General features: G+C 59.0%; 3 protein-coding genes across 6 annotated transcripts in view; all 3 read left to right on the forward strand.

The window, feature by feature from the left end:
• The window catches only part of LOC109528881 (platelet-derived growth factor receptor beta-like), a 16,927-nt gene extending 10,437 nt beyond the window's left edge, over positions 1 to 6,490 (forward strand). For 3 of the 4 annotated variants that reach the window (XM_019891925.1, XM_019891926.1, XM_019891924.1), the window contains 22 exons: positions 16 to 276; positions 347 to 477; positions 621 to 702; positions 777 to 851; positions 978 to 1,167; positions 1,579 to 1,694; positions 1,904 to 2,015; positions 2,241 to 2,343; positions 2,412 to 2,520; positions 2,696 to 2,790; positions 2,882 to 3,014; positions 3,105 to 3,209; positions 3,290 to 3,394; positions 3,485 to 3,587; positions 4,564 to 4,643; positions 4,854 to 4,981; positions 5,058 to 5,180; positions 5,259 to 5,370; positions 5,437 to 5,536; positions 5,769 to 5,874; positions 5,959 to 6,194; positions 6,293 to 6,490. In XM_019891925.1, the coding sequence (XP_019747484.1) occupies positions 16 to 276; positions 347 to 477; positions 621 to 702; positions 777 to 851; positions 978 to 1,167; positions 1,579 to 1,694; positions 1,904 to 2,015; positions 2,241 to 2,343; positions 2,412 to 2,520; positions 2,696 to 2,790; positions 2,882 to 3,014; positions 3,105 to 3,209; positions 3,290 to 3,394; positions 3,485 to 3,587; positions 4,564 to 4,643; positions 4,854 to 4,981; positions 5,058 to 5,180; positions 5,259 to 5,370; positions 5,437 to 5,536; positions 5,769 to 5,874; positions 5,959 to 6,194; positions 6,293 to 6,362 (2,675 nt within the window). In that variant the 3' untranslated portion in view covers positions 6,363 to 6,490. Of the gene's footprint in view, positions 1 to 15; positions 277 to 346; positions 478 to 620; positions 703 to 776; positions 852 to 977; positions 1,168 to 1,578; positions 1,695 to 1,903; positions 2,016 to 2,240; positions 2,344 to 2,411; positions 2,521 to 2,695; positions 2,791 to 2,881; positions 3,015 to 3,104; positions 3,210 to 3,289; positions 3,395 to 3,484; positions 3,588 to 4,563; positions 4,644 to 4,853; positions 4,982 to 5,057; positions 5,181 to 5,258; positions 5,371 to 5,436; positions 5,570 to 5,768; positions 5,875 to 5,958; positions 6,195 to 6,292 lie in introns of those variants that run through there. The other variant, XM_019891927.1, reaches the window with a different exon arrangement.
• Positions 6,491 to 7,217: 727 nt separating this feature from the next.
• Positions 7,218 to 14,165, forward strand: csf1rb (colony stimulating factor 1 receptor, b). Its single transcript, XM_019891944.1, has 22 exons — positions 7,218 to 7,327; positions 8,130 to 8,399; positions 8,470 to 8,790; positions 9,002 to 9,141; positions 9,224 to 9,386; positions 9,604 to 9,922; positions 10,116 to 10,231; positions 10,339 to 10,447; positions 10,518 to 10,678; positions 10,910 to 11,022; positions 11,108 to 11,237; positions 11,321 to 11,422; positions 11,528 to 11,638; positions 11,746 to 11,890; positions 12,591 to 12,652; positions 12,734 to 12,825; positions 12,900 to 13,022; positions 13,148 to 13,259; positions 13,334 to 13,433; positions 13,520 to 13,640; positions 13,715 to 13,802; positions 14,003 to 14,165. The coding sequence occupies exons 1-22, from the start codon at positions 7,276 to 7,278 to the stop codon at positions 14,071 to 14,073; spliced, it is 3,021 nt and encodes a 1,006-aa protein (XP_019747503.1). The 5' UTR covers positions 7,218 to 7,275; the 3' UTR covers positions 14,074 to 14,165.
• Positions 14,166 to 15,034: 869 nt separating this feature from the next.
• Positions 15,035 to 18,345, forward strand: part of tmprss15 (transmembrane serine protease 15) — a 9,922-nt gene continuing 6,611 nt past the window's right edge. Inside the window, exons 1-10 of the mRNA XM_019891920.1 lie at positions 15,035 to 15,284; positions 15,728 to 15,816; positions 15,903 to 16,039; positions 16,280 to 16,401; positions 16,470 to 16,537; positions 17,224 to 17,360; positions 17,419 to 17,490; positions 17,832 to 17,951; positions 18,033 to 18,123; positions 18,216 to 18,334. Coding sequence (XP_019747479.1) covers positions 15,922 to 16,039; positions 16,280 to 16,401; positions 16,470 to 16,537; positions 17,224 to 17,360; positions 17,419 to 17,490; positions 17,832 to 17,951; positions 18,033 to 18,123; positions 18,216 to 18,334 — 847 coding nt within the window. The 5' untranslated portion in view covers positions 15,035 to 15,284; positions 15,728 to 15,816; positions 15,903 to 15,921. The remainder of the gene's footprint in view (positions 15,285 to 15,727; positions 15,817 to 15,902; positions 16,040 to 16,279; positions 16,402 to 16,469; positions 16,538 to 17,223; positions 17,361 to 17,418; positions 17,491 to 17,831; positions 17,952 to 18,032; positions 18,124 to 18,215; positions 18,335 to 18,345) is intronic.

Here is an 18,345-nt window from a genome sequence, read left to right on the forward strand (position 1 = left end):
CTCCCCCCGCCTCAGGTCCGCACGAGTGGTTTGTCCCGGCGGGTTCCGGCGTGGTGATGAAGGACGGGGAGGAGGCCACCATCCCCTGCGCCGTGTCCGATCCGCTTCTCAACGTCAGCCTGTACCGGCGCGGGGACAAAACGCCGGCGTCGGGACCGACGTACGAGCCGGGCCGCGGCTTCACGGGACGCCTCGACGACTCGTCTTACGTGTGCGTGGCCTCCAGCGGCTCTGAGGAGACGCGCTCGCAGGTCTACTACGTCTTCAGTGTCGTGGGTGAGTTTCGTCCGCGGGCGCGTCGTCCCGGGGCGCCCGCCCGCCCGCGGCTCACCGACGTGTCCGCCAGTCGCCAAGGCGATGGAGGTGAACTTGACGGCATCCGGCAGCGTGCTGAAGCGCGGACAAGCGCTGCTCGTCAACTGCACCGTCCGACACGTCGACATGGTCTACTTCTCTTGGAAGTTCCCGCGGAGCGAGGTACTGCGCTTCCGTCGTCGCCCGCCGGCTCGCTCGACTGGCCGGCGCCTCCGCTCGCATTCTCGGACCGCCTCCGAGTCAACGGACCGGCGACTCGGTTTCCGATGACCCCTTTTGTGCGCCTTTGCCTCGTGTCCTTCCAGGAATTTGAGTCTCTCACAGAATTTCTGCCCGATCGAATCCGTTCGTTTGTGAACATCCCCTCGGCGACGCTGGCAGACTCCGGTAGGTGCCGCCGCCGCCGCCGCCGCTCACCTTTGGCCACGCTAACGGCGAGATGTCGCTGATGCTTCCTGCAGGCGTGTATGCGTGCGCGGTCCAGGAAAGTCTGCAGGGACGGCGCGTGGAAAAGAACATCACAGTCATCATACTGGGTGAGCACACGCGTACGAACGCACGCAAAGAACCACGACGACGCACATTCCGACAAACTAAAAGCACGGGACACACGCACACGCGCGCCTGCAAAGACACACTCACATCACGCGGAATCCCCACAGATCGTGGTTACGTTTCCGCGCGCGCGACCCACGACACCAACGTGTCTTCGCTGGTCGGTCACACGGTGGCACTGCGGGTGGCGGCGGACGCCCACCCTCCGCCCACGGTGGCGTGGCACAAAGATAACCGGAGCGTCATCGTCACCGCGGGAACGACCGTCGTGTCCACCGCACGCGTGTCGGACGGCAGGTACGCTAACCGCGCCGCTACTAACGGTGCCGGCACGGCGCGGCCGCAAAACTCACCGCCGTGCGACCTTGCAGGCTGCCCGTCATGCGAACCGGGATGGATGCTGACGCCAACGCTAACATGAATGCTAACCGTGCCGACAACAGCATGGCTCCCGTGCTGCTAGCTGCGATGCTCAAATGAAGCCAGCAAAAGTGCCAACCGTCACCCAGCGACTCTGTTCATACCGACAACGCTAACCGCGATTGGCACAACCCCGCCGCTAACAATGCTAACCAAAGCGTGAAGAGCGACGCTGACCAGGACGCTCTCCGCGCAAGCCTGACGCAAAGCAACGATGCTAACTGCGATGCCGACGTCACGCTAACAGCTATGCTAACCTGACACTAGCAACCGACCTGTCGGCGACAGATACGTCAGCACTCTGACCTTGGCGAGGGTCCGCTTGGAGCAAACGGGAAGTTACACGGCCAGCATCTTCAATGAAGATGAACGGGAGGACGTGATCTTCTACTTGCAAGTTCGAGGTGAGCGAGCGAGCGAGCGAGTCACTCCTCATGGGCAGCTTGACAACTCGGTCTGTGTGGGAGTGTGTTTGTACGTTGCGGTGTCCACGTGTGATTTTGGATGTGTGTGTCAGTGTGCGTTTTTTGCGTTTGTGCGCGTGCGTGTATTTGAAAATGTGGACCGAATGTTAAAAGTTTGTGCGCTGGCTTCATTTTGCGCGCGTCCGCAGCGCCCCCGAGGATCACGTCGCTGACGGAGACGAGCGCTGGGGCCATGTTGTGCGTCAGCGAAGGAGCTCCGCCCCCTTCTGTCACCTGGTTCACCTGTCACAGCGCACACGGGTAAGAAGAACGCCGCTTAGCTTAGCGGTAGCTCACTCAACCCGCCGGACGCAAAATGCTGCGCACGGAGCAAACGTCACCTCGACAACAATAAACAATAAATGAACAACCAAGACGGCAAAACTGAGATCCACATCGAGGCCGTCCGCCCGCCAACACGGTGACGCGCTAGCGTGGACCGGTTTTGTGTGACATCACAGGAAGTGTCGAGCCTTTTGCCCGCAGGTGCGCCAACGGGACAGGTCGCTGGACGAGCCAATCGGGTACTGGGAAGGGCGCGCTCCTGCAAGAGAACGTCACCGTCCTGGCGGACGGGGGCCTGACCCAGGTAAGCGGTGAGGTCCCGCCCCACGCGGGGCGCCCGCGACCTCATCCGTCCTCCCCCCCGCCCGGCAGGTGCGCAGCCTGCTGATCCCGGACAGCCCCAAGACCTTGACCGCCGTCCGATGCGAGGCCTCCAACTCTGCGGGACGACGAGCCAGAGACCTCCGGCTGGTGTCCACTTGTGAGTGTGACGGGCGCGCGACGGAGGCGACTGGATGATGGCCGGATGCCTCGGGAAGTAGACGGATTGGTGGCGATGGATTGACGGGAGAGGATCCGGGAGATTCGAACGATCGATGTTCACCGGACCTCGTCTTTGGTAATAAAGTCGCAGTGACCGTGCGCTTCCTGTCCAGCTCTTTTGTCTCAGGTGGCCATGTTGGCGCTGGTTCTGGTTCTGGGGCTCATCGCCATCATCTTCCTGGTCATACTCGTCATCCTGTGGAGAAAAGTCAGTCATGCGCCGCGTCGTCGCGCTCGCGCCCTCCTCCTCCTCCTCCTCCTCCTCCTCCAAGTGCGCCGCAACTCGCCTCGCCCTTCAGAAACCTCGCTACAAAGTCCGCTGGAAGCTGATGGAGTCCGTCAGCCCCGACGGGCTGGAGTGCGTCTACCTGGACCCCGACCGGCTGCCCTACAGCGCCGCCTGGGAAATTCCCAGGGAGGACATCGAGCTAGGTCGCGCTCACCGCGACGTCGTGCGCTAGCGGTGCCGAGGGGAAGCCCGCGCTCGATTCGAGTTGCCGTGTGGCGGTGGCGTGTGTGCAGGTGAAGACTTGGCGTCGGGAGCTTTCGGACGAGTGGTGGAAGCCCGGGTGTCGGGTCTGCTCCGGGACCGCAAGACCACCAGAGTGGCCGTCAAGATGGTCAAATGTGTGTCCCGCGTCCTGATGCCGTCCATGTGCGCTTCGAGCTGCACCTAATTGTGCGTGTGTGTGTGTGTGTGTGTTCAGCCAACAGCGGCGCTCGTCGGTCGTTGTTGTCCGAGTTGAAGCTTTTGTGTCACCTGGGCCCTCACGTGAACATCGTCAACTTGCTCGGAGCGTGCACGTCCGGAGGTGACCTCAGGCCCCGCCCACCGAGCCACGGCGCCCTCGGTGACGCCCCCTGCTGGCCACCGGCACGCTGACGCCCTTCCTCACCCGCAGGTCCCGTCTACGTCGTCACTGAGTTCTGTTGCCACGGAGACCTGGCCGGCTACCTGCGACGCCACAAACGCGCTTTTGTTCACGACGACGCACTCGCCAAGAGGTACGCGCCCGCATGCCCGAACGGAGAGACACACTTACGCACAAATACACACGTGACTCGTGTGTGTGTGTGTGTGTGTGTGTGTGTGTGTGTGTAAAGATATAATAAAAAAGAAACAAGAGCACGCACAAAGGAAAAGAACAATAAAGTGTGGGTGTGTGTGTGTGTGTGTGTGTGTGCGCGCGTGTGTGTATATTACACATGGCTGAAAGAAAAAGCACACCTACTGAGAGTGTTAATGTTACACTTCCGACACACACAGACACACGCGCGCACATACCATATGTTGAATGGTAAAGGCGCATGCCCCCTCCAACTCGGCAACCAAAGCATGGCACAGGTCCCTCCCTCTGACCGCAATACCGTTATTTCATCGCAAATCAAGGCTGTCCAAGGAAATCCTTCATCAATCCATTTCAATACAGTGAATTTGACAAACTTTGAAAAATAAGGCCACAAACGTCCGCCACCACTGTTTAACGAGGGTTCACTAAGATTCTTCTTCTTTCTCTCTGCAGTTACGATGAATGCGTGGGCCCCGGTTACACCCACATCTACATACCCACAGACGACCCCCCGCCTTACTCGCTATGGGACCCCCATCAGAACAACTCCGAAGGGGCAGAGGAGGGTCCCAGTTCTGCCAGCGCAGCCTCGCCGCCCCCGGAGCATCGACACATCGCATCCATCTCCTTCCCGTTGGAGGCTGCGCCGCCGTACGAGGCGGTGATTGGCGAGCAGGGGCCACCGGCACGCTGACGCCCTTCCTCACCCGCAGGTCCCGTCTACGTCGTCACTGAGTTCTGTTGCCACGGAGACCTGGCCGGCTACCTGCGACGCCACAAACGCGCTTTTGTTCACGACGACGCACTCGCCAAGAGGTACGCGCCCGCACGCCCGAAGAGAGACACACACTCACACACAAACACACGCGTCACGTGTGTGTGTGTGTGTGTGTGTGTGTGTGTGTGTGAAGAGAGGCAGACGGCGGTTACATGGACATGAGCAAGCAGGAGGGCGCAGCCATCGTCGGCGACAGCGAGAACGCGGCGTCGGGTGAGACGGGAAAGTCGGCGCGTTGTCAAAGTTTCCCTCCCATCGGGATCGCTGGCGAACTTCCGCAAGGCTCGCCGATCGGCTGATCATCCGAAGCGGTCGCGTTGAGGAGGGAAACGGGCAGGACAGCGGCGGCTCTCTTGGACCCGAGTCGCCTGCCCCGGCGCCGCGGCGAGAGCAACTTACTTGTGTTTGTGTGCGCACGCGTAGCTCAGGACCAGCAGGTGGCGTCGTCGTCGTCGCTTCTCATCAGCGACTCGACCGCGCTCGACCGAAGCGACCTCTGCAGCTTCTCCTTCCAGGTGGCCAGCGCCATGAACTTCCTGTCGTCACGCAACGTAGGCCGGCGCGACTCGGCGGGCAGCTCCGGGCGTGCGCTTAGCGTGCGCTTAGCGTGTGTGTCGTGCGTCGCAGTGCGTCCACGGAGACCTGGCGGCCCGCAACGTCCTGGTGTGCGAGGAGCGGCTGGTGAAGGTGGGCCACTTCGGCCCGGCTCGGGACCCGCTCGAGGATCGGGACTACGTGGCCCGAGGACGCGTCAGTGCGCCGCAACCGCACGGCAGCTCGCGCGTGGCCTCGTCGCCGCCGCCGTGACGTCCCTTTCTGGCCCGACAGGCCTCGCTGCCGCTCAAGTGGATGGCGCCGGAGAGTGTTTTCCACGGTGCGTACTCCTCCCGGAGCGACGTGTGGTCCTACGGGGTTCTGCTGTGGGAGATCTTCTCTTTGGGTAAGACGCCGCAACGCGCCGCCGCAGCAGCTCACACCAGCGTCTCATCGGCGCCTTTTGCCGCAGGCGACAGCCCGTATTCGGACCTGCCCGCGCCGCGCCGATTCTACGCCGCGCTGAAGAGAGGACACCGCTTGGCGCCGCCACCTCACGCCGACTCCAACATGTGGGACGCATGACAGCAAGCATGCCTCGCTCCGCTCGCGCGCATGACGTTGACGACATCTTATGACCGGGCGACGTAACGAGAGCATGCCGGACAAAAATGTGCGGCCGATAACACCATGCGACGGGGCTGACGTACGGCGTGACCGAGGCGCGAATAGCGGCAACCGCGGCAAGCGGCAGCTTTGCAATCTGTGATGACAAACGCGTGACCGCACGCCGCGTGTGCCCAGTTCCGACATGATGCAAGCGTGCTGGAGCGAGCGTCCCGCTTCCAGGCCGTCGTTCGCGTCGTTGGCGGCGTCGCTGGACGCCATGCTGACGGACGACCGCAGAAAGGTGACGGCGTCCTCCGCGTGCCGTCCGCGTGGCCAACGCCTCTCGTGAAGGTCGACGACGCCCGCTTGTTTGCGCCCCGCCCAGGCGTACGCCGAGCTGACGGACCGCTTCCTGACGGGCGACCATCCGGCCGTGGTTCGGTCCCGACTGGCGTCGGCGGCCGTCGACGCGCCGAGCGACGGCGACGGCGCGACCCCGTCGCGTGAGGAAAATGCGAGGCTTCACCGGCCGGAGGCGGGACCTTCCCACGGTGAACGCGGCCTTCCCGAAGACACGGACAGACGCGAGGGCGAGTGCGGCGCCGCGCTGGACGCCGAAAGGTAGGGTGTCGTGCAGGTGATTGATTTGGACGATGTTGACGGCGGCGTCGACCGCGAGGGTGACGATGACGATTGGCCCGCTGTGTTTTCCCGTTCAGAGCCGAGGAGCCGCTGGCTGCCCGTGAAGTGACGTCGTCGGGCGAAAGCGAGGCGGAAAGCTGTGTTTGAGAAACACGTCCGCGTGGCATGGTAAAGAGATCCGTCGCATTTCTGACGGCACGCGACGCGCCCGTCCGTCCTTTCTTGTATCGCAACTTCTTCTTCCGCTCGGCTTGAATTAAAAACATGAAATGCCACCTGCCTGATGACTTTGTTTTGTTCTCCAAGCGTGAAAACATTTGGACCAAGAAAGGGGGGCGGGCCCTGTGTTGGCACCGCCTCCCTCCACCCCCTCTCGGTTTTGCTTCTGTCTGAGGGCCAGAGGAAGGTTTGAGGTCTAAGATCGCCGGACAGCCGAGGCCGCCGGCGGCCTCTTAAGGTCTCAGACTTCCGGAGATCCGAGACCGTTGAAGGTGCGACCCACACCGTTGGAGATCTTCAGCCAGCGGTCGTCTGAGGGGCTCGGCGGTCATCCGCCATTCAACTTCTGAGACCAGAGAGGCTTGAAGACTTTTGGACGCCCGAGGCCGCCGCCGGTCCGAAGCTGTTGGAGGTCCGAGATCGTCGGAGTGCCGAAAACCGTTTGAGATCGTCAGCTATCGGTCACGTGTGACCCTCGAGGCTCATTTGCCCTCGACGACCGTCACGAGACCGTCGACGGTTAAAAGAGACTCTTTTGGGAGTTTATTGCCAGTCTGAAACTGTGCGCGGTCCCTGAGACCGCGGGAGATTGGAGACAGGGAGGGGTCTGAGCTCGTCGCACATCCAAGGCCGTTGAAGGTCCAAGTCCGAACGTCTCGGAATAGGTCGGAGAAGGCCCGGGACGCATCCGGGGGCCCTTTTCGTGTCTGTCGCTGCTGAAGGTCACTTGAAGAGGGAAGTGTTAGGACGGGGGTCAGAGGAGGCGGGCTGAGCGCCGATCAGGAAGTTGAAGAGCCGCTCGCTCGAGTGTCTGTCGGTGAGTCAGAAGAAGAAGAACAAGATGAAGACGTGGTCGTTCCCTCTCCTCCTGCTGTCGGTCGTCTCTGCCCAAGGTAAGAAACCCGAGCCGGTCGGCGCTCGTGCGCATTTGTCGCGGAACGCCAAAGTCGGACGTGAGGAGATGTCGATGCTATTTGGTGGAAAGAAGACGCCCCGAGCCAAAAGGTCGCAAATGTTTCGCGTTCCCTCGTAAGACGGGCTTTTGGCGTACGCGGCCTTTGCTACGCAGCCCCGCGCTCGTTCGCGTCGGCAGAAACGAAACGATCGTTCGAGGATTGCGAACAACTCACGTTCGGAGACAAACGTGAGTTGCACGACGCCCACTCCGCTGATTGACGGCATGTGGGCGGAGCAAGCGCCGGCCGGGTGTGACGTTAGCACGCGAGGGTTCGCTCTCCAAAATATTTGTCGAGTGTGAATGGAATGTTTCACGTTTGCCAATTGAGCCCCTTTTGAGCGTTTTTCCTGATCCCGATGAGGACGGCGGCTTTTCTTCCTCTTTTGTTTCGTTCCCTCCAAACCGCTGACAGACGTTAAAGTCGCCGCTTTCGCTTCCTGTTTTGCTTCCCATCTTGCGAAACGCGAGCGTCATGTCAACAAAAATCTCTTCTTTGTTCCCGAATTGTCCGTCCCCCAAGAATAAACGTGCCCGCGCTTCAACGACGCCACTCAGATTGATGAGGGGGGGGGGGCGTGTTTGAATTCAGGCTACGCGGCCTTCCCGCGTGGCGTTGGCGTGTTTGCCGACGGCCGCGCTGACGTGAGCCGGCAGCAGCCCCGGCCGGGCGCGCCCCGGCGCTCATTTGACCGAGAGTGAAATGGCGCCCAAAAAAGTTTTTTTTGTCCCCCCCCCAGACGCCTCTTGGCCAACCATTCGACTGAACTCGCAGCCCGTGCAGAACCAGTCCGAGGCGACTCTGACGGCAGGCTCGCCTTTCAGCCTCAGCTGCCGCGGCAACGCGTCGTTGCGCTGGTCCAGCACGGCGTTCCGCTCGCCGTCGTTGTCGCGCGGCGGCGAGCTGAAGGTCTGGCACGCCCGACCGAGACACACGGGGACGTATCGCTGCGCGTACGCCGACCGCAGCCTCGAACGCCTTCACGCCTCGGTGCACGTCTACGTCCGAGGTGAGCCCCTCGGCCGCCCCTTCCCGTTGTCGCTCATCGCCGAGATCTTTTTGACCGACCCTCCCATCAGATCCGTCGTCGCCCTCCGACGTCTTCGTCACGCCTCACTTCACGCCCGACGTCAGGGAGGGCGACGACTTCCTGTTCCGCTGTCTGCTCACCGACCCGTCGGTCACCAACCTAACCCTCCGAGTGAAGGAGGAGGGGCCCGGGGGGGGGCGGGAGCGGGAGCGGGACCTGCCCCCGGGCATGAAGGTGAGCGCGGATCCCCGCGCGGGAGTCCTCATTCGCAAAGTGGACAGGAAGTTCAACGGACGCTACGTCTGCGCCGCCTGGAACAGCAACAACACGCGCGTGACGTCCAACACGCTGCACCTCATCGTCACGCCGAGTAAGAAGCCCGTCGAACGCTCGCCGTTCTCTCTCTCCCCTCCACATTGACTTGTCTGTCTCTCATTCGTCGATCGCTCATCTGTCTTTGTCTCACTTGTCCGTCTGTCTTTCGCCTGTCCGACTGCCGTCCCATCAGGTCATCCACCGTCTCGCTCTCTCTCTCTCGCGTTGTCTCTCACGGCCGCGGCCGCGTTTGCGCGTGTGTTTAGGACAGCGTCATCCTCCCGAGGTGTCACTGAATCAGAGTGAGTTTTTCCGCGTGGTGGGAGAAACCTTTGCGGTGACGTGCGTGACGAGTAACCCCTCCCTCATCTACGGCGTCTCCTGGACATCCCCCAGCAGAGTCGAGGTGAGACCCGCCCTTCGATGCGCTTTCGCGGCCTTGGGACATTTTGACGCCAGGTGTCCCGCCGGCCCCCCCCCCCCCGCAGGGCGCAATCACGACACAGTCCCGTCACTACGTCGGCAACCGCTTTTACATCAACAACACGCTGACCCTCGACGCCGTCGGTCGACAGCAGAGCGGACGCTACACGTGTACGGCGAGCAACGAGGCCGGCAACGCCACGGCGACGGCCAGGCTCCGCGTCTTAGGTGAGCGGGCGGCGGGAGCGGGAGGGAGTCGCGTACGGGCCGGACGCGAGTCACCTGACCTTCGACCTTGGGGCGGCAAACGAGCTATCGCTGCAACATCAAGCGCACATCCTGAATTTGGAGAGTTCAGTCATGTGACTGCCCCCCCCTGCCCCCCCCACTCAGTCTACTCATGCAATCCTTGTCCATCACGTGTAACACGCGTTCCCGCCGACAGGCGCTCCCTTCCTGACCGCCTTCCTGGAGGTGCGCACGATCGCCCCGAGCGGCGCGGAGCCGTTCGGACGACCGCGTGGCAACGCGAGCGACGACCCGGTGACGAGCGAGCGGGAAGTGCTCGCTAACTTGAGCGCGGACGCGACGGCGGCGCGGCGGCTCAACGGCAGCCGCACGCTGGACGTGCTGGAAGGCGGCGACGTCACGTTGACCGTCACGGTGGAAGCGTACCCGCCGCTCACCGGCCTCGAATGGAGCTCGCCGACGCTCGCGAACGGCAGCGCGGCGCACACGCTGAGCTACGCGGCCGACGGCTACAGGTCGGCATCGCTCTCCACGTTTTGGCCCTCCGTCCACTCCCGGCGTACTCGGCCGCCCCCGCGCTGGCGTATTTTCTCTTTCCCGTCCTGTCCGATTTGGTCCTCGTTGCGTCCCTTTGTTGTCACAGGGGTGCGGCTTCTGTCCCGTCCCGCCCTCTTGACTTCCGATGACGACAAAAGTTTGCATTGGCAGGTCCCGAGCCAGCCTGCGGCTGCGTCGCGTGCGTGACGAGGAGAAAGGTCTCTACGCTCTCCGCTACGTTAACGCCGTCGTGAGCGGCTCCTTCAACTTTGACCTGCGCGTTCTTCGTAAGAAAGTCCTCATCTTGCCCGTACCCGGTGACCCCATCGATCCGACGGGTTGTTATGTTGGTGTTTTTTTTTTTTTTTTTTTTTTTGGGTTGTGTGCGACGCAGGCGCTCCTCGGGGCGTCATCACAATGGAGAACGACACCCTGACCTGCAGCGGTTCCGGTTTCCCGCCGCCCGCCCTCTTGTGGTCGCAATGCAGCGGTTTGGTGGAAACGTACGTTCGAAGCGGGGCGAGGGGCCGTCCTCCGCCTCCGCCGCATCACTCGAACTTCCCCCTCGCTCAGGTGCGGCGATGTTGCGGCCGACGGCCCCGAGGACGTCGCCGCGCAGGAGGGGGAGGAGCCGAAGAAACACCTGGCCCTCCCGCAGGCGCTGGATGATGACATCACCATCGAGTGCGTGTCCACCAATAGCGTGGGACGCTCGCGAGACGTCTTCTTCCTGCGTAAGTGCGGAAACAAAAGTTTGGCATCTTTTTTTTTTTAGCTTGCTATTGAGCCGACACGTTTTGGGGCGAGTCCTCGGCCTTCCACACGATGGCGTGGGACTCGGCGTTGTCGGCTGATTTTGTTTATGTCGGTCGCATTTGCCGGCTCGTCGAGTTGTTCTTGTTCTTCTTCTTTGGCCACGGAGGCTCCGTCCGCTCATTCCGATCGTCGCGTTGTCGCACTTTCAGCTTCCGCGGGTTCCGGTGGGCGGAGCGTGCCGGCAACGCCCCTGGCGCTGGCCTCGGCGGCTGCGGCCCTATTCCTCCTGATCATTGTCATCCTGGTGTGGAGGATCAGACGGGTCCGTAGGTCGTCCTCCTTTGCTCTTGCTCCTCCTCGCCATCATCATCATCATCATCGTCACCTTTGGCCTCATGGCTTCGCAGCAACCCAAGTACGAGATCCGGTGGAAGATCGTGGAGAGTTGCTCCGGCAACAACTACACCTTTGTGGACCCGAGCCTCCTGCCTTACAACAACCTCAAGTGGGAGTTTCCCCGAGACAAGCTGCGCCTGGGTAACCCCTCTGGCCACTGGCCGGGTCTGACGTTGACCTTTGACCCCCCGCTCACTCTGTCTCTCTCTTTCGCCCCCATTTAGGGGGCGTGTTGGGGTCAGGGGCCTTCGGGAAGGTGGTGGAGGCCACGGCCTACGGCCTCGGCAGCCAGGATGAAACGCGCGTCGCCGTGAAGATGCTCAAACGTAAAGCGCACCCACACAACAACAAGAGATGCTTAAGAAACGCTTGCCCCCGCCTACAGCGGCACTTGACTTGACCCGCGGCGCTCTCCGCTGTTGCGTCCGCAGCGAGCGCTCACTCCGAGGAGCGAGAGGCGCTGATGTGCGAGCTGAAGATTCTCAGCCATCTCGGTTACCACGACAACATCGTCAACCTGCTGGGAGCCTGCACCCAAGGAGGTCACTCCAGCTCAACCCCGAGTCACTTCGCCCGACTCGGCTTCGGTTGCTTGGCGCTCGCTTTGCCCGCGCTTGACCGAAAGCGACCCGTTTGCCTTGACTCGCAGGGCCCGTGCTGATGATCACCGAGTACTGTTTCCACGGCGACCTGCTCCACTTCCTGCGCGTGCACGCGCGCCACTTTGTGGCGGACGTGATGAGTCTGGAGCCGCCCGAGCGCGACGCCAAATACTCCAACGTCAGACTCAGGAGGTTCGCCGGCCTCTTCTACTTCTTCCGTTTCGGATACGTCCACGTGCACGTCACATTGATGGTGTGTGGGTGTGGTGAAGATGCTCAAACGTAAAGCGCACCCACACAACAACAAGAGATGCTTAAGAAACGCTTGCCCCCGCCTACAGCGGCACTTGACTTGACCCGCGGCGCTCTCCGCTGTTGCGTCCGCAGCGAGCGCTCACTCCGAGGAGCGAGAGGCGCTGATGTGCGAGCTGAAGATTCTCAGCCATCTCGGTTACCACGACAACATCGTCAACCTGCTGGGAGCCTGCCCCCAGGGAGGTCACTCCAGCTCAACCCCGAGTCACTTCGCCCGACTCGGCTTCGGTTGCTTGGCGCTCGCTTTGCCCGCGCTTGACCGAAAGCGACCCGTTTGCCTTGACTCGCAGGGCCCGTGCTGATGATCACCGAGTACTGTTTCCACGGCGACCTGCTCAACTTCCTGCGCGTGCACGCGCGCCACTTTGTGGCGGACGTGATGAGTCTGGAGCCGCCCGAGCGCGACGCCAAATACTCCAACGTCAGACTCAGGAGGTTCGCCGGCCTCTTCTACTTCTTCCGTTTCGGATACGTCCACGTGCACGTCACATTGATGGTGTGTGTGTGTGTGTGTGTGTGTGTGTGTGTGTGTGTGTGTGTGTGTGTGTGTGTGCACGTGTGTAATTTTGTTCTGCAGTGACAGCGGGATCTCATGCTGTTCCCAATATCAGGAAATGCAATCAATGCTTTCCCACTCAGGTAACACACACACACACACACACACACACACACACACACACACACACATTTTACATTTGAGTTTCTGTGTGTGTCCTTCAGGTGTCGAGCAAAGTGCATGTTTGTGCGTTAGTGACCTGATGAGGTTTTCATACCATGTGGCTCAGGGTTTGGACTTCCTGTCGACACGAAATGTAACACACACACACACACACACATTGTCCATGCGTATGAGTGTGGTTCAGCAATGTGCGCGTGTGTGCGTCAGTGTATCCACAGAGACGTGGCGGCGAGGAACGTGTTGCTGACCGACCGCCATGTTGCCAAAATCTGCGACTTTGGTTTGGCGCGAGACATCCGCAACGACGACAGCTACATCGTGCAAGGAAACGTCAGTAAACGACTACCAGGCGCCTACGCAGCTAGCACGCAACAATTACACTATTATAATTTTTTTTGGTGTCGCGGCTTCTTTTACTTTGACGCTCAGCTTCCTGCGCGGTTTTATTTTGGCAGGCGCGTCTGCCGGTGAAGTGGATGTCCCCCGAGAGCATTTTCCAGTGCGTGTACACGGTGCAGAGCGACGTTTGGTCTTACGGCGTCCTGCTGTGGGAAATCTTCTCCCTCGGTAACCTCGACGGCACTCGCTCCTCGACCATCTCTGACCTCACGCGACCCCTGACCTCCGTCTGTCCCCTTCAGGGAAGAGTCCTTACCCCAACATCGCCGTGGATACCAAATTCTACAAGATGATCAAAGACGGCTGCCACATGGATCGGCCCGACTTTGCCCCGCCGCAAATGTGAGCGCAACACCCCCCCCCCCCCCCCCCCCCGCCCACGCGGGGCATTGCTGTCAATCAACTTGATTGACCGGTCTCCTTTTCAGCTACCGGCTGATGACATCGTGCTGGAGTTTGGAGCCGACCGAGCGGCCGACGTTCAAGATGATTGGTCGGCTGATGGAAAGGCTCCTCCCCTGTGCCAATAAGGCGGGTCAGAGTGAGCAGGTAAGGCCCGGTCGCGCGCCGCCATGCGATTCAACCAGTCTGAATGTTCAATTGCTTTCTGTTTGGCGCTCAAGCCGACGTACAAAAACATCGACGAGCGAGGGGAAGATGAAGAGACCGAAGAAGTGGACGGTGACGATCCCTTGAAGGGGGAGGAGCAAGGTGACTGTCACTCATTGCCTCTTTCATCCTCCCGCTCCTGTTTTTAATCTGACTTTGAAGTGCTTCATGAAACAGTGTCACTGAGTGTCTTTCCTGCTTCGTGACCGCCGAGGGGCTCTTTAATCCTTCCTGGAAGTTGAAAGTGTGTCTTGATTGAAAGGCTTCCTGTGTTTTGACCGCATGTGTCTTTACGGCTTCAGAGGGGGCCGCTGAAGACGAAGAGTCGATAAAGATGACGAAGCTGACGAAGAACATCTACCAGCTGTCCTGATGCTCTCGCCCAATCAGCTCTGATGAACCTTTCTGTCCTTGTCATCGATGACCACACGCTTTACAGCAGTCGGCGCTACGCCGATAAAAAAATATATATATTGTGAAGGGCCGCAGAATGTTTTTTTTTTTTTTTTTTTGCGAACTGAACCCAATCACAGGACTGCTAAAAACAATAAGTGAATTCTGAAGAGCACCGTTCAAGGACCAACACAGTTAGCATAGCATTGGTGGTGTTATGCTCTTATTTTGAAAGTCAAAGTGAACCACCTGTCTTACTTGGCATCAAGCGCAGCAATCACGCCCATTCAGGTGCGACCAATCATGGCTCGTGGCTGTTGGCGGATGACGCGAACTAGCTTTGGCAGTGGCGTACGCAGCCGCATCCGCTCACGAAAAAAAAAACGCACTTCCCATTGAGCAAATGTTCACAAATGCCACACGTGGAGTCAGCGTTACCTCGCTGTATGTTTTAAGCGACCACGTTTTGAAAATGTCTTTTCACAGCATCACCTGCCGGTCCCATTTTAGAGTCGCGCTTTCGCTCGGGGACGCCGAGCTCGACCGGGCGTCACGCCGTCTGCATGAAAAGCAAAAGGCGGAGAAAATCATTTATTTGCCTGTGAGCATTGTCATCTTCGCTATTCGCGTATGTCGCTGCTGTCGAATTCCCATCGCATCCGTGCTCATTTCCTTGAGCCACTCTACGGTGTATAGCATGACTTGTTAGCATTAAGCTAGCCGACGTTTGTTGTTGTTGCGCACGCTTTGGCGTTTGAATACACGATCTCTGTTTTTTTCTGCCTCAATTTCACAGTAAATTTCATCTGGGAGTGACCCAAAAAAAAAACCTCGTTGCCTCTTCTTTTCCACGTGAGGCTAAAAAAAAAAAAAAAAATCGCTTGTGGCACAGTCTTTGACGGACGCAATTGGAGCTTTATCGCTTGACGCCTGTTTGCTCACGCTGTCCTCTTGGACTTTTCGGGCGCATTAATAACAATCACGTCGAAATAATGTGACATTTTTACTGCCGCTGGACTTTCTTTGACGCGCGCGCGCAGGGTGGGACGGCGAAAAACAAACAAACAAAGTCATTGATTAGTGTGATTCGCGTGAGGGCTCCTTATCAAGATTTTGCGCTCAATGATAAAAAAGCCCGCAAATCTTCCCTCGCGCTCCAAACGTTCGTGAGGAGAGAAGCCGAAGCCCAAGGTAAGTCATTCGTTGGCACGTTCAAGTATTCAGAAACGTCCACGTCTTGACTGGCGTGCGCTCCAATCGCTCTTTGACTTGTCCCCTCCGCTATTGCCTTGATCTTTTCACTCGTTGACGTCGTCCTTGTTCACTTGTTTGCAGATGGATTTGTTCATTTGCGCGCTCGTTTATCGGCTCGTCCTCCTCGATTTGTTCACGACTTGACGCGGTTCTCAGATCTTCCATTTGTGTGCGCCGTGACGTCATCCTTCCGTGCTCGTTTGTTGACTCGGTTTACCCGTCGCCTCCCGCGTGAGTTCATTCGCGAAAACATTTGAGGCGCACGTTCACGTGTTCACTTCTCGACTCGTTCCGCTTCCTGCTCCCCTTGTTCACCTCGCAGATTTTCCAACCCGTGCCGTCGGTTGCGTCGAATTCACGTCTCCTTCACTCGCCGGCAGGTGCATTCGCGCATTCGTTTGCTCGTGCTCTCTTTGTTCAGCCACCGGCCTGTCGAGCGGCCGCGGACGCCGCGATTCGGAAAGCGCAGGTGACTCGCCGACCAAGTCTCAATGCGATGCATCGAGGTCATGTTTCAGTCAATCGACGGATCCGTCCTCCGATTGGGTGTGTCAGGTTGCGGGCGTGGTCCAGGATGCGAGGGCGCGGCGCCTGTTCTTCCTTCAACTGCCTGCTGGCGGCGCTGTGCGTGCTTCTGCTGCTGTGCTGCGCCGCGCTGACGGCGCTGATGTGGGCGGAAGCGCCGCCGCCGGGTGAGCCCCTCCGTCCGTCCTCGCGCCACCGAAGTTTGACTTGGCCGCCGTCTTGTGGCATCTCGGTGTCAGGGAACGAGGTCCAAGTGGGTTGAGGCCTTGCATTTTCTCAGACGTGTCCCGGTTTGAATTTGGCCCCCAAATGAGTGCTTTGCTGCCATCTTGTGGCATCTGTGGGCAGTGATTGATTGATTTTTTTGTTTTTGGACGACTAACGTGAATGAATGGCGCGTGTGTCAGACGCGGAGGGGGCGGGGCTGCGCGGCGAGATGGCCATCACGCACGGGGCCGAGTTCAGCCAGGATCTGCGCAACGGCAGCAGCGCGGCCTTCAAGGCGCTGGCCTTTGACGTCCAGCGGCTGGTGAGCGGGGGGGCGAGCGGGCGGTCCTCGACATCCGGCCGCCGGGCTGACTCGTGATTGGTCGACAGGTGCGCGAGGCCTTCAGGCGCGGCGGGCTCAGCCGGCGCTTCGTCACGTGCGACATCGTCGCATTCACGTGAGGAAGTATCCAACGCGATTCGGTTGACGATATTTATCATGAACATTGATCGTTTCCATCACTGATAACTGGTCACTGACCACAACTGAAAATTGATCATAGATATTGATTACTCAACACCCTTATCAAATATTGCACTCACCTATTATTGGTTAGCTGAACACTCTTCTATTGAACACATTGATTATTGACAATGGACATGATTGGAAGCACGGATTATTGACTCCGGAGCATACTGATTATTAATCGTTCACTCTTAGTTCTTGATAATTGAACACACTGATTACTGGACACAGGGATCCATGATCATGATGCATTGATTAGCAACAAGATTGATTGATTGATCATTCATAATTGAACACGCATATTGATCATGGAGCACATTTACTCTCAACCTATGATAATCGGTTGTTAAACAAAGTGGTTATTGATTTGTAATTTGTGTTGATTGATAGTTAAGAATTGCTTCTTGATCACACATTGCTGAGTGATTGTTGATTTTTGATAATTGCGCGTCTGCTTTGGTTGACGAACCATTGATTATTGAGCGCACTCATTGATTGTTCAACGCTGAGTATCGGTCACAGAAAACATTGACTGTCGACCGTGAATAATTGTTGTGAGTTGGTGGGGGGATGGGGGGGGGGGCACTGATCATTGATTATTCATAATTGCTCACACAGTCGGGGCAGTGTGCTGGTGACCTTTGACCTGTGGTTCACGGGGAGGGTGGAGAGGCAGGAGGCGGAGCAGCAGATGAAGGCGGGCCTGGAGGAGAGCCGAGGATTGGTGGTGGACAGAGACAGCATCCGCATCACGGGTGAGTTAGCGGCCGATGTGAGCTTGAAGTTGACTGGCCTCATGGCGCCTTTCCACAGAGAAGGAGCAGCAGGAGGAGGCCACCGCCACCACCACCGCCGCCTGCACGCCAAGCGCTACGCCCGTCACAAGTGAGGAAGACGTTTTCTTGTCTCGGTTGCAACCGCCTCGCGCTTCTCAGGCTCAGAGTTGGAATCGTTTTCGCGGCGGTGTTTTTCTCGGGCACCCGTGTGTGTTACCTGCGATGAAAACCCAAGAAATTGTCCACGGGGGCCATTGGCATTTGCCAGCATGGGCCCATTGGCCGGCGACCGGTCCATTTTTTTCTCCATATGTGCCCCGACATCGACTGGTAACCAGTTCACGGTCGATCACTGCTGTCCGTGCGCCCCGAATGAGAAGAAGCGGTCTCAAAAATGGACGGCCAGACGCCCGCTGTCTCATGCGCGCCTCATTTCCTGTGTGCGCCCAGTCACGTGTCCTCCTTACCACGCTTCCTGCGACCGCTCGTCCACGTGCGTCCACGCCGAGCGCCTGTGCGACGGCATCGACGACTGCGCCGACGCTTCCGACGAAGACGCCGCCCGCTGCGGTCGGTGCCTTACCTTCCGCTTCGCTTGCCCGGGAGTCGCTTGTTTGTTGCCGTGACAACGCAACCCTCCTGTTTCCGCAGCAACGACCTGTGACGGACAGTTCGTGCTGCGCGGCCCATCGGGATGGTTCGCCTCATCCGCAAAAGGCGGCTTCTGTCGCTGGATCATCAGGTTCCAAAAGCAGACTTTGGAGATTTACCACGAGGTTAGCGGCCAATCATTGCTGAAGCTTAACCGTCCATGTTTTTTGTTGTCGCCTTCAGGGTCCAGAGTGGCTTTTCTGTTCAAGTCAACTTCCACGAGTTTGAAAGTCGAGAGAATGTCGACATTGTGAGACTTTACGAAGGAGTTGGTGCTGACAAGACGATGGCAGGTCAGGAGAGCCCACAGCAG

The sequence above is a fragment of the Hippocampus comes genome, unplaced genomic scaffold (genome assembly GCF_001891065.2).
Source record: "Hippocampus comes isolate QL1 unplaced genomic scaffold, H_comes_QL1_v1.1 scaffold676, whole genome shotgun sequence".
NCBI lineage: Eukaryota > Metazoa > Chordata > Actinopteri > Syngnathiformes > Syngnathidae > Hippocampus > Hippocampus comes.

Excerpts from the sequence above, each read along its gene's own strand:
- csf1rb (XM_019891944.1), top strand. The coding sequence starts at position 7,276 with ATGAAGACGTGGTCGTTCCCTCTCCTCCTGCTGTCGGTCGTCTCTGCC. Across the intron at positions 10,232-10,338 it reads CTTTGACCTGCGCGTTCTTC|GCGCTCCTCGGGGCGTCATC; the intron begins GTAAGAAAGTCC and ends TGTGCGACGCAG. Across the intron at positions 10,679-10,909 it reads GCGAGACGTCTTCTTCCTGC|CTTCCGCGGGTTCCGGTGGG; the intron begins GTAAGTGCGGAA and ends TCGCACTTTCAG.